Source organism: Haplochromis burtoni, unplaced genomic scaffold, assembly GCF_018398535.1.
Source record: "Haplochromis burtoni strain Fernald_Lab_line unplaced genomic scaffold, NCSU_Asbu1 Contig_85, whole genome shotgun sequence".
Lineage (NCBI taxonomy): Eukaryota > Metazoa > Chordata > Actinopteri > Cichliformes > Cichlidae > Haplochromis > Haplochromis burtoni.
Genome location: NW_024582446.1, coordinates 1645984 through 1658329, shown reverse-complemented (window position 1 = coordinate 1658329; position 12346 = coordinate 1645984). Strand labels below are relative to the sequence as shown.

The following is a 12346-nucleotide window of genomic DNA, read 5'->3' as shown; positions in this document are numbered from 1 at the left end:
CGTGGATCCGGGACGCTTGGATCTGTCGCAAACACACACCCACGGCAACCGCAACATCTTTGTGGTAAATAACTAACATAGATTGCAAATGTAATTGTGTGTGTGTGTGTGTGTGTGTGTGTGTGTGTGTGTGTGTGTGTGTGTGTGTGTGTGTGAAGCAAAGATAACTGAACTGTATGGTTGTTGTTTTTCTCTGTGGCAGAGCGGAGTGGATGATCCTAACTTTGCCTATGATTTGCTGACTGAACTGACCAGAACATTTCTGGCGTACGCTGATGATGTGAGAGCCCAGGACTCCGCTGCTTATGCAATTCAGGTACGCAACAGCTTTAATTATTTGTGTTTGTTCCTCTATTGTATTTATTTATTTTTGCGGGGTTATGTTGAAATGTTTGTTTGTATTGGTGATTTTATATCCACTGTAGGAACTGCTTTCCATATTTGAGTGTCGCGAAGGTCGAACTGACTCAGCAGGCCGACGTCTGTGGAGAAGATTCCCCGATCAAATTCAAGAAATACTGGAGCCTCACCTCAACAGCAGGTCTAAGTTTACACCTTCGTACACACATAGTCTCGTTTGTAATGGTCTCAGAATTTAGGACTTAAAAATCCCTCAGACGACAGTTATTTTTCCTCTTCTCTCCTCCTTTCTCCAACATTTTATCTTCTTGCCTGCAATCTTTTAGTACTCACTAAGTCCTTCCATTTTTTTAACTTCTCTTTTTGTAAATCTGTTATTTTCTACTCTTACCTGCAGATATAAGAGCAGTCAGAAGGAGGTGAACTGGTCTAAGCTGAAGAAACCTGTGTACCTCAGCAACAGAGGCAGTAAATTCTCTGACTGGTCAGCCACCTGGGCTGGATACCTCATCAGCAAGGTTAACCCATCTCTTTTTGAAGTTTTTCCCCAGCTTTATCTTGTTTTCCAAGCCAGAAGTTAAGGGAAGTTTCTTTGCTCTCCAGGTGAGACACGAGTTGGCCAGCAAAGTGTTCAGATGCTGTAGTTTCATCATCAAACACGACTACAAGGTCACAATCTACCTGCTGCCTCATATTCTGCTCTACATGCTGCTGGGCTGCACTCCTGCAGAGCAACAAGAGGTGAGGACACATCTGAACCACCACAGTAGTTCAGTAGCCTCCATCTCACCTGATCCCTACCATCCTCCTCTGTCACACCAGCCCCTCTGCATGGCCTCATTCACTGCATCCATGAATCCTCTAATTTACTTCTTTCCTCCTGCCTGGCAGCTTCATATTCAGCATCCTTTGTCCAGTATATCCACTATCCCTCCTCTGCATATGTCCAAAACCACCTCAGCCTTGCTTGTCTAACTTTGTCTTCAAACCGTTCAACCTGAGCTGTCCCTCTGATGTCTTCAGTTCTAATCTTGTTCTAATTCTCATTCCTTGTTGTTCCATTCTTGTTTCTGTCAAAGGTTACAGAGGAAATGCTGGCTGTGCTGACAGAGGGAGATGGACAAGCCGAGGGGCTTGCCCAGAAGACGGCCTCCAGCCTGTCACAGCTGAGCACTCAGACTGTGTTCAGCATGCTGTCACACCTTACACAGTGGAGTCGCCACATCCTCTACTCCAAACCCAAACATGGTAAGAATTCAGTTCAGTTCAATTCAGTTTTATTTATCCATAACAACAGTCGCTTCAAGGCACTTTATATTGTAAGGTAGACCCTACAATAATCTAGGGACTAATGAAAACATGCATAGCTTAAGTCACTGTTGAAAAAGATGTATTTACTCAGTCAACTCTATAGCAATTTATATTGCTATTATTTACATGATAATATTGAGGCTTTTATGCATTATTTGCATTGAACTGTATAAGAAAATAACTAAATAAAATTCAGTTCTCCTCATTGTTCACTCACCTTGTTGCTTTAATAAAGTAAAGAATTATAACATGACATTGCAGAGAGTGGGGATTATCAGCGCGTGGTGGCCTTCCTGAAAGATATCCCGCAGGATGTCCTGGCCAAGGCCTCTCTACGATCCAAAGCGTACACTCGTGCCCTCATGCACTTTGAAGCTTACATCCTGGAAAATAAAGAGAACATACAAGACCATCTCTCATTCCTGCAGGTCAGAAAACAATTTGGTTATTAACCATTAAATAAAAGATTGACTCAGGACTTTTGACTGCATTATAAAAGTTATCTTGACAGCAACGAGTCCAATAGTACAAGTGCACTTGTCTTTTAACCACTCATCCAATTAATCTCTGTGGTGAACTTTAAGCTCTGTGATGTACGTGATTGCTTGCCACAGACGCTGTACGCTGCAATGCACGAGCCGGATGGAGTGAGAGGTGTCAACGCTCTGAGGAGGGAGGAGCCATCACTCCAGGAACAGATACTTGAGCATGAAAGCATCGGCCTGCTCCGTGACGCCACCGCGTGCTATGACAGAGCCATACAGCTGGAGTCAGACCAGGTACCCAAACACATGCAGTCCATAAACATGTACACCCAGTTGGTGCGACTGAGTATTTCAGTGGTGTGTTCAAAGCCACTTTAATCACCTTTCTCGTTGATTCTGATACTTGGTTGGGTTGAAATTGATCTTGTGTACCTGTCTAAATGCATTGAGCTGCTACCATGTGATTGACTGATTAGTTATTTGCATTTAAAAGAACTGACATGCTTAATAAACCGGTAAGTGTACATATACTATGCCAGTTTTATATGTTTTCTTACAATATGTTATTTATGATATCGACATAAAAGATAATTAACTCACTGTTTTTTCTTTCTTGATCATTTCAATTATCGCTTTGTATAAAGATCGCTCACTATCATGGAGTGATGACCTCCATGCTCGGCCTGGGACAGCTGTCCACAGTCATCACGCAAGTCAATGGAGTACTGGCCAACAAGTAAGAAAAATACATATCAGTGTACATCTATTTCTTATTAAATGTAATTTTTAAAATTTAGGTTAATATAGGTTTGCCTAATGTAGCATTGTATGTCCATTTAGGCACCAGTGGAAGTCAGAACTCAACACCTACAGAGTAGAGGCAGCCTGGAAGCTTGGAAAATGGGACCTGCTGGAAGATTATTTGAGTTCAGGTAGTGCAGAAACACAGCATGTATTTGCAACATCTGAAATCACTGGTGACTACATGCTGCATGGATCTGCTTAAAGCATAGTTTTCTATTCTGTGTCTCCAGACCAGCAGTCCAGCACATGGGGTGTGCGGCTCGGCCAGTTGCTGCTCTCAGCTAAGAAGCAGGATGCTGAAAATTTCTATGAGAAGCTGAAGCTGGTGAGGAAAGAACAGGTCGTCCCTCTGTCTGCTGCCAGTTATGAGTGTGGAACCTACCAGAGAGGATACGAGTATATTGTCAGGTCTGTGGATGTCAGCTCAGTTTGGAGTCAAGTGTGTTGTGTTTTAATAACTTTCTAAAAAAGCTTTTACATGTGTTTAGACTCCACATGCTCAGTGAGTTGGAGCACACCTTCACTGAGCTGCTGAAACAGAGACAGGGATCTGGGTCCAACCTCAGCCAACTGCCTCCTCATTGGTCAGATCGGCTGGAGATGACGCAAAACTCTTTCAGGGCCAAGGAGCCAGTCCTGGCTCTCCGCCGTGCCCTGCTCAGTTTGGGAACGCAGTAAGGAAACATCACTTTTTAGTTGCACAGATTTTAACATGCTGTTTTTCTGAAACAAACACATTAGAGAAATCGGTTTAAAATTTCTTCTTAATACAACAGGATCTCTATATTTTCAAATCTTTCTGAACTCACATCTGCATGTATCATCTCACTCTGCAGACCTGTATGTCAGGAGCTGGTTGGGGAGTGCTGGTTACAAAGTGCCCGGGTTGCCAGGAAAGCAGGACACCATCAGACCGCCTTTAACGCCCTTCTCAATGCAGAAAATACAAATCTTGCTGAACTGGTCACAGAGAAGGCAAAGTGGCTTTGGTCTAAGGTATAACCAGGCTACAAATAAAACCAGCATTCAATATATGATGCAAAACTGTATGCAAATTATTCACATTTGTACAGGACCAGAAAACGTATTTTCTTTAGTGTCTTCCTATCTGCAAATTAGATTTTCATACATGTGCATAATCAAATTAAACTAATATAGCCTAATTTGTCTGCCTGAATGTCATCAGGGCGATGTCCACCAAGCCCTGATTGTCCTGCAGAAGGGTGTGGCTCAGTGTTTCCCTGAAGATCAGCCCCTGACAGATCCTCGCAGTCTCCAGACTAAAGGCAAAGCCATGCTGCTGGTGGGGCGCTTCATGGAGGAGACGGCCAACTTCGAGTCTAATGCCATCATGAAGACATACAGGGTTGATATATCTACACACTTTTAAACTAGATTCTGAAAATGTTTCATAAAAAGACAAAAAAGGTGAAAAATGCAATGATGCAAATGTCAGAGATCACCCTCACAGTGATGTGGCACCAAAGCAGATTTCTGCATCACTTGTCTTTACTTTATGTGTTGTATGTTTTTTTTGTTTTGTTTTGTTTTTAGGATGTGACTAACCTCCTACCAGAGTGGGAGGATGGTAACTTCTACTTAGCCAAATACTATGACAAAGTCATGCCAATGGTGACAGATAACAAGCTGGAGAAACAGGGTAATCTGATCCGTTACATCGTCACATTCTTCGGGAAGTAAGTTCTTGTTCTTTCTGCTGATTTGCAGCCCTGTAGACCCAGAGTCTCCAACTCCAGTCCTCGGTCCTGCAGCTTTAATATGCATCTCTACTCCAACACAGCTGAATCAAATGGTTGGATTAATTCTTCAGCATGCCATCAAGTTTGCCAAAGGCCTGATAACAAGCCATTCATTGATTCAGGTGTGTCGGAACAAAGATGCATCTAAAAGCTACAGGACAGTAGCTCTCGAGGACTGGAGTTGCACACCCCTGCTGTAGACTACAATCAGAGCTTCTATTAGCTACTTCACAGCTGTTAATTTCTTCATCAAACAACACACTTATCAACTTTCTCCCTCCTAGTGCTCTGCAGTTTGGAAACCAGTATATCTACCAGGCCATGCCTCGCATGCTGTCTCTTTGGCTGGACTTTGGAGCTAAAGTGTGTGAATGTGAGAAAGGTGGGCAAATCACACAGGGCAGGGAGATATTTCTAGTTTCAGTCTAATTAATTTGCAAACTGCTTTCTAGCTATTTATTTTTAGTATTTCATTGGCTTTTCATTAACACTTGATATTATACCTATTCCTTCACCTCAGCTGGGCGAGCAGACAGACAGATGCGACAGGAGCTGAGTAAAATCAACACAGTAGTGAGCGAGCACTGTGCTAAGCTGGCGCCGTACCAGTTCCTGACCGCATTTTCCCAGCTGATCTCCAGGGTGTGTCACTCCAGCGATGAGGTCTTCAATGTCCTCATGACCATTGTGGCCAAAGTGTTCCTCACATACCCCCAGCAAGCTATGTGGCTAATGACTGCGGTGTGCAAGGTGAGAGAAATGAGCCACCCCTCATTTAAGGTTGATGGTGATTTCTATAAACATGGAAATATAGCCTTTGTAATTCTAATGAGCTTGAAAGTCAGTATTTGATATGACCACTTTTATTCTTCAACACAGCCTGAACTCTCTTAGGCAAGTTGTTTTGTCATTTCATTAGGTAGGATTAGGAATATTCAGGAATAGTTCTCCAGGCTTCTTGGAGGACATTCAAAGCTTTTCCTCGGATGTTGGCTGCCTTCCATAACAGATAATAAATGCATCTCTTCTTTTGTCATCCACTTATGTAGTAGCCACTGTCCAAACAAACCCTTTGAAATCCCTCCAGAAAGCCTGGGGAACTATTGCTCCAAGACCACTTTAAGAAATTACTAGAAGGTCTGGGTCTTTGGAAGCAAAATATAAACAAATGAGGGGTGACTATAAAGTTTAACATTTGCAAGTCTGTTTATGTGTGGGGGTTTTTTTTAATTTGAAATGTTATTTAGCAGATCAGTTCAAATCAAAATTACAATTTCTCTGTTAGTTTTTGTAATCAACTGCTTCTGCGTCCAAAATACAGCATTTATTTATGTCTGCTTTTCTTTTCTTTCCAGTCATCCTACCCCATGCGCATGAATCGCTGTAATCAGATCCTTAAGAAAGCCGTCAGTCTTAAACAGTCCCTGGAAAAATTCATTGGAGATGCCAACAGACTGACAGACAAGCTTTTGGAGCTTTGTAATAAACCGGTATACACGCCCATGCACAAATACACTTCAATAGTCTATGATTTCTCAATCCTTAAATCATCTTTAGGCAGGAGTAGAGATGTTTCTATATGTGTCTTACAGGTGAATGGTAACAGCACCACCCTCAGTATGAGCATTCACTTCAAGCAGCTAAAACGTTTGGTGGAGGAGCCGACATTCAGTCAGATCCTGATCCCTCTGCAGTCTGTCCTCATCCCAACGCTGCCCTCCACAGGCGGGGAAAACACACAGCATGATGCTTTTCCTGGACACTGGGCATACCTGGATGGTTTTGAAGACAGTGTAAGAGAAAGAGGGTGTTAACTATTCTGACCGGCCGCCACGGTATGTTTAACATTCAGCAGGAGTTGATTGACAGTTACAGAAAATAATCTTGTTTGTGTAGGTGGAGATCCTGGCCTCTTTGCAGAAGCCAAAGAAGATAAGCCTGAAGGGTTCGGATGGTCGGGGTTACACCATGATGTGTAAACCTAAAGATGACCTGAGGAAGGACTGCAGACTTATGGAGTTCAACTGTCTCATCAATAAGGTATCTGGGAGATTTCATTCAAACTAAATGGATATATAGTGAGTTCTGGCCATAGAGCGACTTGCATGTTAGGTCAGAGTAAACAAACTTACTAACTTTTAGAGGTTCAATCTTATTTTATGTGTTGTTCTGGCCTCAAAGTTAAAATGAAATATTAACGTCTTCTCATAATGTGAATAAAAACTGAACCTTTCTTTTTCTTTGCAGTTAGGAGCTCATTATGTAGCAGAGCTGTACTAAATCAATCAATATGTGTGCAAATTACATGACAATACTTGAGAAAATGTGAGAAGAACAGCATTTATATGTGCTTGTTTGTACTGTGTGTGTACTGTTGTAGTGCCTCCGTAAAGATGCTGAGTCCAGACGGAGGGAGCTACACATCCGGACTTATGCTGTGATTCCCCTCAATGAGGAGTGCGGCATCATTGAATGGGTTAACAACACTGCCGGGCTGCGGCACATTCTCACAAAGCTGTACAAAGAGAGAGGTATCCCTTACTTATAACACCTACAATCAAAAGCCTTTTCTTTTTTTTTTAAGTAAATGTTGGGAAGTAATTACGTTGTTCACCTTTTCTGTGTTTTTAAGGTATCTACCTATCAGGTAAAGAGCTCAGGAAGCTTATTCTTCCCAAGACAGCTCCCTTTGAGGAAAAACTGCGAATCCACAAGGAGGTGCTGTGTGCTCGACACCCCCCTGTCTTCTATGAATGGTTCCTCCGGACCTTTCCTGACCCTACGTCATGGTATGACTTTCACTACAACACTGCTATAATTATACTCCTGGAAGTCACTGCTTTACCAGAAATGTTAGTCATTTTCATTTAACATCTTGACCACATTTGAAAGAAGTTATTTCAATTCAGAATTTTTCAAAAATCTGCTTCAAGTGTAACTTAAATCCAAGAATAAATCTTTGGAGTATTTGTGTGTTTACAGGTACAGCAGTCGTTCAGCATACTGCCGCTCCACTGCTGTGATGTCCATGGTGGGCTACATCCTGGGTCTGGGAGATCGCCATGGAGAAAACATCCTCTTTGATTCCTTCACTGGAGAATGTGTTCATGTAGACTTCAACTGCCTCTTTAACAAGGTTTTTTTTTTTTTTGCCTTAGATTCAATAAAATATTATTTAGGAATGTTCATATATTTATTATTTATTATATGTATCCTTAACACCAGTGCATGTTGTTGCTTTTAAGTTTGCCTGTGCTTTTCTCTCCTTTTCCACTAGGGGGAGACATTTGACGTGCCAGAGGTTGTTCCCTTTCGTCTGACTCGAAACATGGTGCATGCTATGGGGCCCATGGGCATCGAGGGCCTCTTTAGGCAAGCCTGTGAGGTTACGATAAGACTAATGAGAGACCAGAGAGAGCCACTCATGAGGTACATTCACATAAAAAGTATTAATGTCAAATTCAACCATTCATAAATATTAAAAATGTGTTTTTGTTTTTAATTTTTCCTGCAAGTGTGCTGAAGACCTTCCTTCATGACCCACTGGTGGAGTGGAGCAAACAAGCCAAAGGACTATCAAAAGCTCAGGCCAATGAGACAGGAGAGATTGTTAATGAAAAGGTGGGCATGTTTCTTGAATTTTTACCTCTTAAATTATATTTACTTGCAAATCTAAACCAGAGAGACTTTATTAATCCCAGAGGAAAACTGGGCTAAATACAGCACATTCAGGTTCAATAAAACCTAATAATGTTTGTTCTTTACATTTCTCTGCTAGGCTAAAACCCACGTGTGTGACATTGAGCAGCGCCTGCAGGGAGTGATTAAGAGCAGGAATAAAGTGTTGGGTCTTCCTCTGTCAATTGAGGGGCACGTCCATTACCTCATACAAGAAGCCACGGATGATAAACTACTGTGTCAGATGTATTTAGGCTGGGGTCCTTACTTGTAGAAAGAAAAAGCACTCAATTCAGAAGATTATAATGCAAATGCAATCCAAGCACTTTTGACTGTTTGTTCCTGAGCCTTTTTCCGTTTTGAAAACATTGAAAATGCAGCACTGTTGTACATTCCCTTGTAATAAATTATTTTGTTGGTTAAATGTGCTGTAGTGTGTATCTTCTAATCTCTTAACCCTCAAACTCTCAGAGCTAGACAGGCTTGTCAGCTGATTGTTTTAATCCCCTGTCTCCTGCTGCTTCTTCACTCCTGATTACAGCCAACTGGCCCAACTTTTTACATAAAAGCACCACTTAGAATTAAATGTCTGCTTAAAAAGCTGAAAGTGGACTGGGTGAAGGTGTGAGTAAGAAGTAGGTAGTAGTTTGTTTTTGGCTAGCAATATTTTTCTTATCTAGTGATGAGTTCAGGTAGTCAGAAAATCACTGTATTTGTAATTATTACTTTTCTTTTTTTTTTATGCTTGGTTGTTGTTGCAGCTGGCTTTGGGCTAGATCAGGATGAACTTGGTTGTATTTATGTATTTGCATATTTTTAGTGGGAAAACACTTTCCAAGATAATTGCATGAGAATATACTTTTATTCGGAATAATCTGAAATGGAAATGTATTTGTGATAATATTTATTATCACTTGTAATCTGTTGCTGTTGTCAGAGACGACCGGTTTAGCTCGATGATGCTGTTATTTTCCACGGTTCTGGAAACTCATATTAAAGACATCCAGCTCGACAGAAGAAGCGCTCGGGATTGTGAGGAGGATAAACTGTCAACAGACTCTAACCCTATATCAAATTCTACTCTAATACATTAAAATACCAGTACTGATGACCAGAGTACACACCTGCAACACTTTTTTTCTTTTTCTTTTGTGGTTAACATCAAGAACAGACAACAAAAGTCAACGTGTTTTTAATTTGGATTTTTTTTTTTTCATTGATTTATTTCATTGTAATGACAATTAACTACAAAGTCTCCTGGAGGTGTTTTGAAATTTAAGGTGGAGGACCTGCAGGACCTCTATCTTAAAGTTCAAAACACCAATTTTAGAAAATTCCAGCAATCAAATGATCCCTTATGAGCAAGCACAAGGCAACAGTGGGGAGGAAAAACATGCCAAAGCAGCATCCATGATCCTTTCTGGGGAGCCAAACTCCTTGATGAGTCCTTTAACCAGTTTTTTGGTCAATCCTCTCACGTCATTTTCCAGACGTGTTGTAGACTCCGCGCTGCTGATTTCTGGTTGCACCAAGTTTTTGAGACGCTCAATGATGTCAGCTAGTGTTACGCCATCTGGAGGAGTGAGACGGCCTTTTCGCCTGTTTTTGGACTTCTCGAGAAGTCCAATTAAATGAAAGTAAACAAGGTTTTGGGATACTTCCTCCACTTGAGCAGATGACACTGACGCTTCTGAGAGCTTTTCCTCTACGTTTTCTGAGGGTTTGTCCTCAGAAACTCTGTCCTCTGACTTTTCAGACAGTTTCTCATCTGTGGAGGGTTTCTCCTCAGACTTCTCAGAGGGTATGTCCTCATGTTCTTTGGAGAATCTGTCCTCTGACTTGTTAGACAGTTCCTCCTCATCCTTTTTGGAGAATTTGGCCTCTGATTTTTCAGGCAGTTCTTCCTCCCTCCTCTCGGGAACAGGTGTTGAACTTAAACGAGAGGATGTTGAGCATTTCTCTGGAGACTTGGCCTGTCTTTCTGGAGATGCTGGTCTAGAATGACAGGGTGTTCTAGATTCTCTGCCACTTTTTTGAGAAGAGTCTGACTCTGTATCTTTTGCCCGTGTCTGTGCTGTTGCAAGGAAGTTTTGGATATCTTTAATAGCATCGGACACTTTTTCGCTCTGAATAATTACATCAATTGCTTTATCATCAACCAAGAGCAGAATCTTTTGCAAAAACTTTGCAACTGCGTCTTCTATGATTACATAGAGGACTTCAGGAGAAAAGGAAACTCTTGATTCAGCTGCTGTCTGTGGTGTACTGGAGATAACAGAGTCTGATAGACTTCTGCCCATAAAAGTATTGGGAATTTGGTATATACGACTTGTCATTAAATGGTCGTACATTTTCTCTGTTAATTCCCTTGAGAAATTTTTGATGTCCTCGCTTATTCTAATGTTCTCAAAGGTTTTTTGGATAATATAATGTTTTTCCTCTTTTGTGAACTTGTATATGTCAATAATTTCAGATCTGATGACATTAAAGTTAGCTGGAGTAGAACATTTTACCATGGTTTCCAGAGTAAATGAGCTTCTTGAAGGGGAACCCATTCCCTCAGTTTCAGGGGAGTGGCTTAGGTTTAACAGACTAATCAAATGTATTTTGCTCTCCTCCACTGTGTTTTTCAGCCCCTCTTTCATCTTTTCATAATGTTTTTGTGCGAACTTCAAAAAATGGTGTTTGCGGGATTTTTCTGGTGCGCAAGGAGCACGTGAGTTGAAAAACTCTCTCACTTTATCGAAGATAGCTCCCATAAATCCAGATTTGGGTGAGATACATTTCTCACTGTGGGAAGAAGAATCAGTGTCAGAAGAAAGGAGATTGTCAAATATAATATTGACAATGTCAGCTGCAAATTTTTCTACTGTGGCATCAGGTTCCAAACGTGCCTGCCTTTCAGCTTCTGCACATTCCCCACTTTCTGAACTTTCTTTCTTTTCTGAAAGTTGCTCTATTTTAGCAGGTGACTCAGTTTCTATATCTTCGTCGTCATCTGATAATTCATCATCTGCAGAATATGATTCTCGACTATATCTGGTCAGAATATCACTAACCTCCCTGATGGCCAATTCGCGTGAGATGCCGGACTCACTGCTGTCTGTGCTGGATTCAGATTGACTTGAATCGCTTACCGATATAATGCGTGAGCTTCGCCGTTTTATTGCGCATAATTTCAAGCATGAGAGAGCAAGAGAAACCATGACACGGAGTCTTCCAATATTCGGAATTTTTCCGCTGATGTAAACAGCAGGGTTTAGCGGTAAATTGCTCTGCCTGACCACGGTGGCAATCGACTTTACCTTATCTGAAATCTCCCTCTCAATCATCATTGTCAGCTGTGTAACACTCACACAGTACTGCACAGGGATGCTGAGCGCTTTAGCAAAAATGACTGAGATGGAGTCACCAAGAAATGGATTTTTTTCTAAATCCGTAGATGCACCACGCTGAATGGCGGGAAGCGCAAGTATCAAGATTTTGGCTGTGGCGATCTGTATGATTTCAGAAATCATGTCGGCCAAAACTGCTTGAACATCAGAATCCAAAAGTCCATTTTCTATTAAGATCCATTGTTCGTCAGAGAGCTTGTTGAAGGCATTATTGATAGTCGGTAACAGCTCATCTGGTGATAGGACCAGAGGAATATGAAAATTAGAATCCGGTGTTTGAGACATTGTTGTTCCACAAGGATTCCCTGTTAAAATCTTCCTGAAATGCTAAACTTTCTGATTTGAAAGAGTGGGGAACGTTTCACGTGTATGAACTGCCAGGCGAACTCTGGAAGCTGTAACCTTTTGACTTAGCTTGGGTCCTATTTGAGGACTGTCCCGGATCAAAGGCAGATCAGACTTGTGCCAAAAAGTGATTGTCTGCCAAAAACTGATTTCCGGTATTTGCCAAAAACTGATTGCTCGTATTTAAACTGCTATAAGTAACTTGTTG

At 41.5% G+C, this 12346-nt stretch overlaps 1 protein-coding gene and 1 long non-coding RNA gene across 2 annotated transcripts in view; one reads left to right on the top strand and one right to left on the bottom strand.

Annotated features, from left to right (window-relative positions):
* atr (ATR serine/threonine kinase) overlaps positions 1 to 8822 on the top strand; it is a gene marked incomplete in the record, with an annotated part of 20041 nt that extends 11219 nt beyond the window's left edge. Inside the window, 26 exon segments of the mRNA XM_014334773.2 lie at positions 1 to 64; positions 203 to 316; positions 426 to 541; positions 758 to 878; positions 964 to 1101; positions 1440 to 1608; positions 1933 to 2099; positions 2286 to 2450; positions 2801 to 2892; positions 2997 to 3088; positions 3191 to 3368; positions 3449 to 3634; positions 3797 to 3956; positions 4147 to 4326; positions 4515 to 4657; positions 5005 to 5102; positions 5241 to 5470; positions 6076 to 6210; positions 6313 to 6513; positions 6617 to 6760; positions 7101 to 7251; positions 7353 to 7509; positions 7703 to 7856; positions 7998 to 8149; positions 8236 to 8341; positions 8499 to 8822. Coding sequence (XP_014190259.1) covers positions 1 to 64; positions 203 to 316; positions 426 to 541; positions 758 to 878; positions 964 to 1101; positions 1440 to 1608; positions 1933 to 2099; positions 2286 to 2450; positions 2801 to 2892; positions 2997 to 3088; positions 3191 to 3368; positions 3449 to 3634; positions 3797 to 3956; positions 4147 to 4326; positions 4515 to 4657; positions 5005 to 5102; positions 5241 to 5470; positions 6076 to 6210; positions 6313 to 6513; positions 6617 to 6760; positions 7101 to 7251; positions 7353 to 7509; positions 7703 to 7856; positions 7998 to 8149; positions 8236 to 8341; positions 8499 to 8672 — 3787 coding nt within the window.
* The window catches only part of LOC106633265, a 10438-nt gene continuing 4483 nt past the window's right edge, over positions 6392 to 12346 (bottom strand). The window contains exon 3 of the long non-coding RNA XR_001336427.2: positions 6392 to 6492. This is a non-coding gene — a long non-coding RNA (uncharacterized LOC106633265). The remainder of the gene's footprint in view (positions 6493 to 12346) is intronic.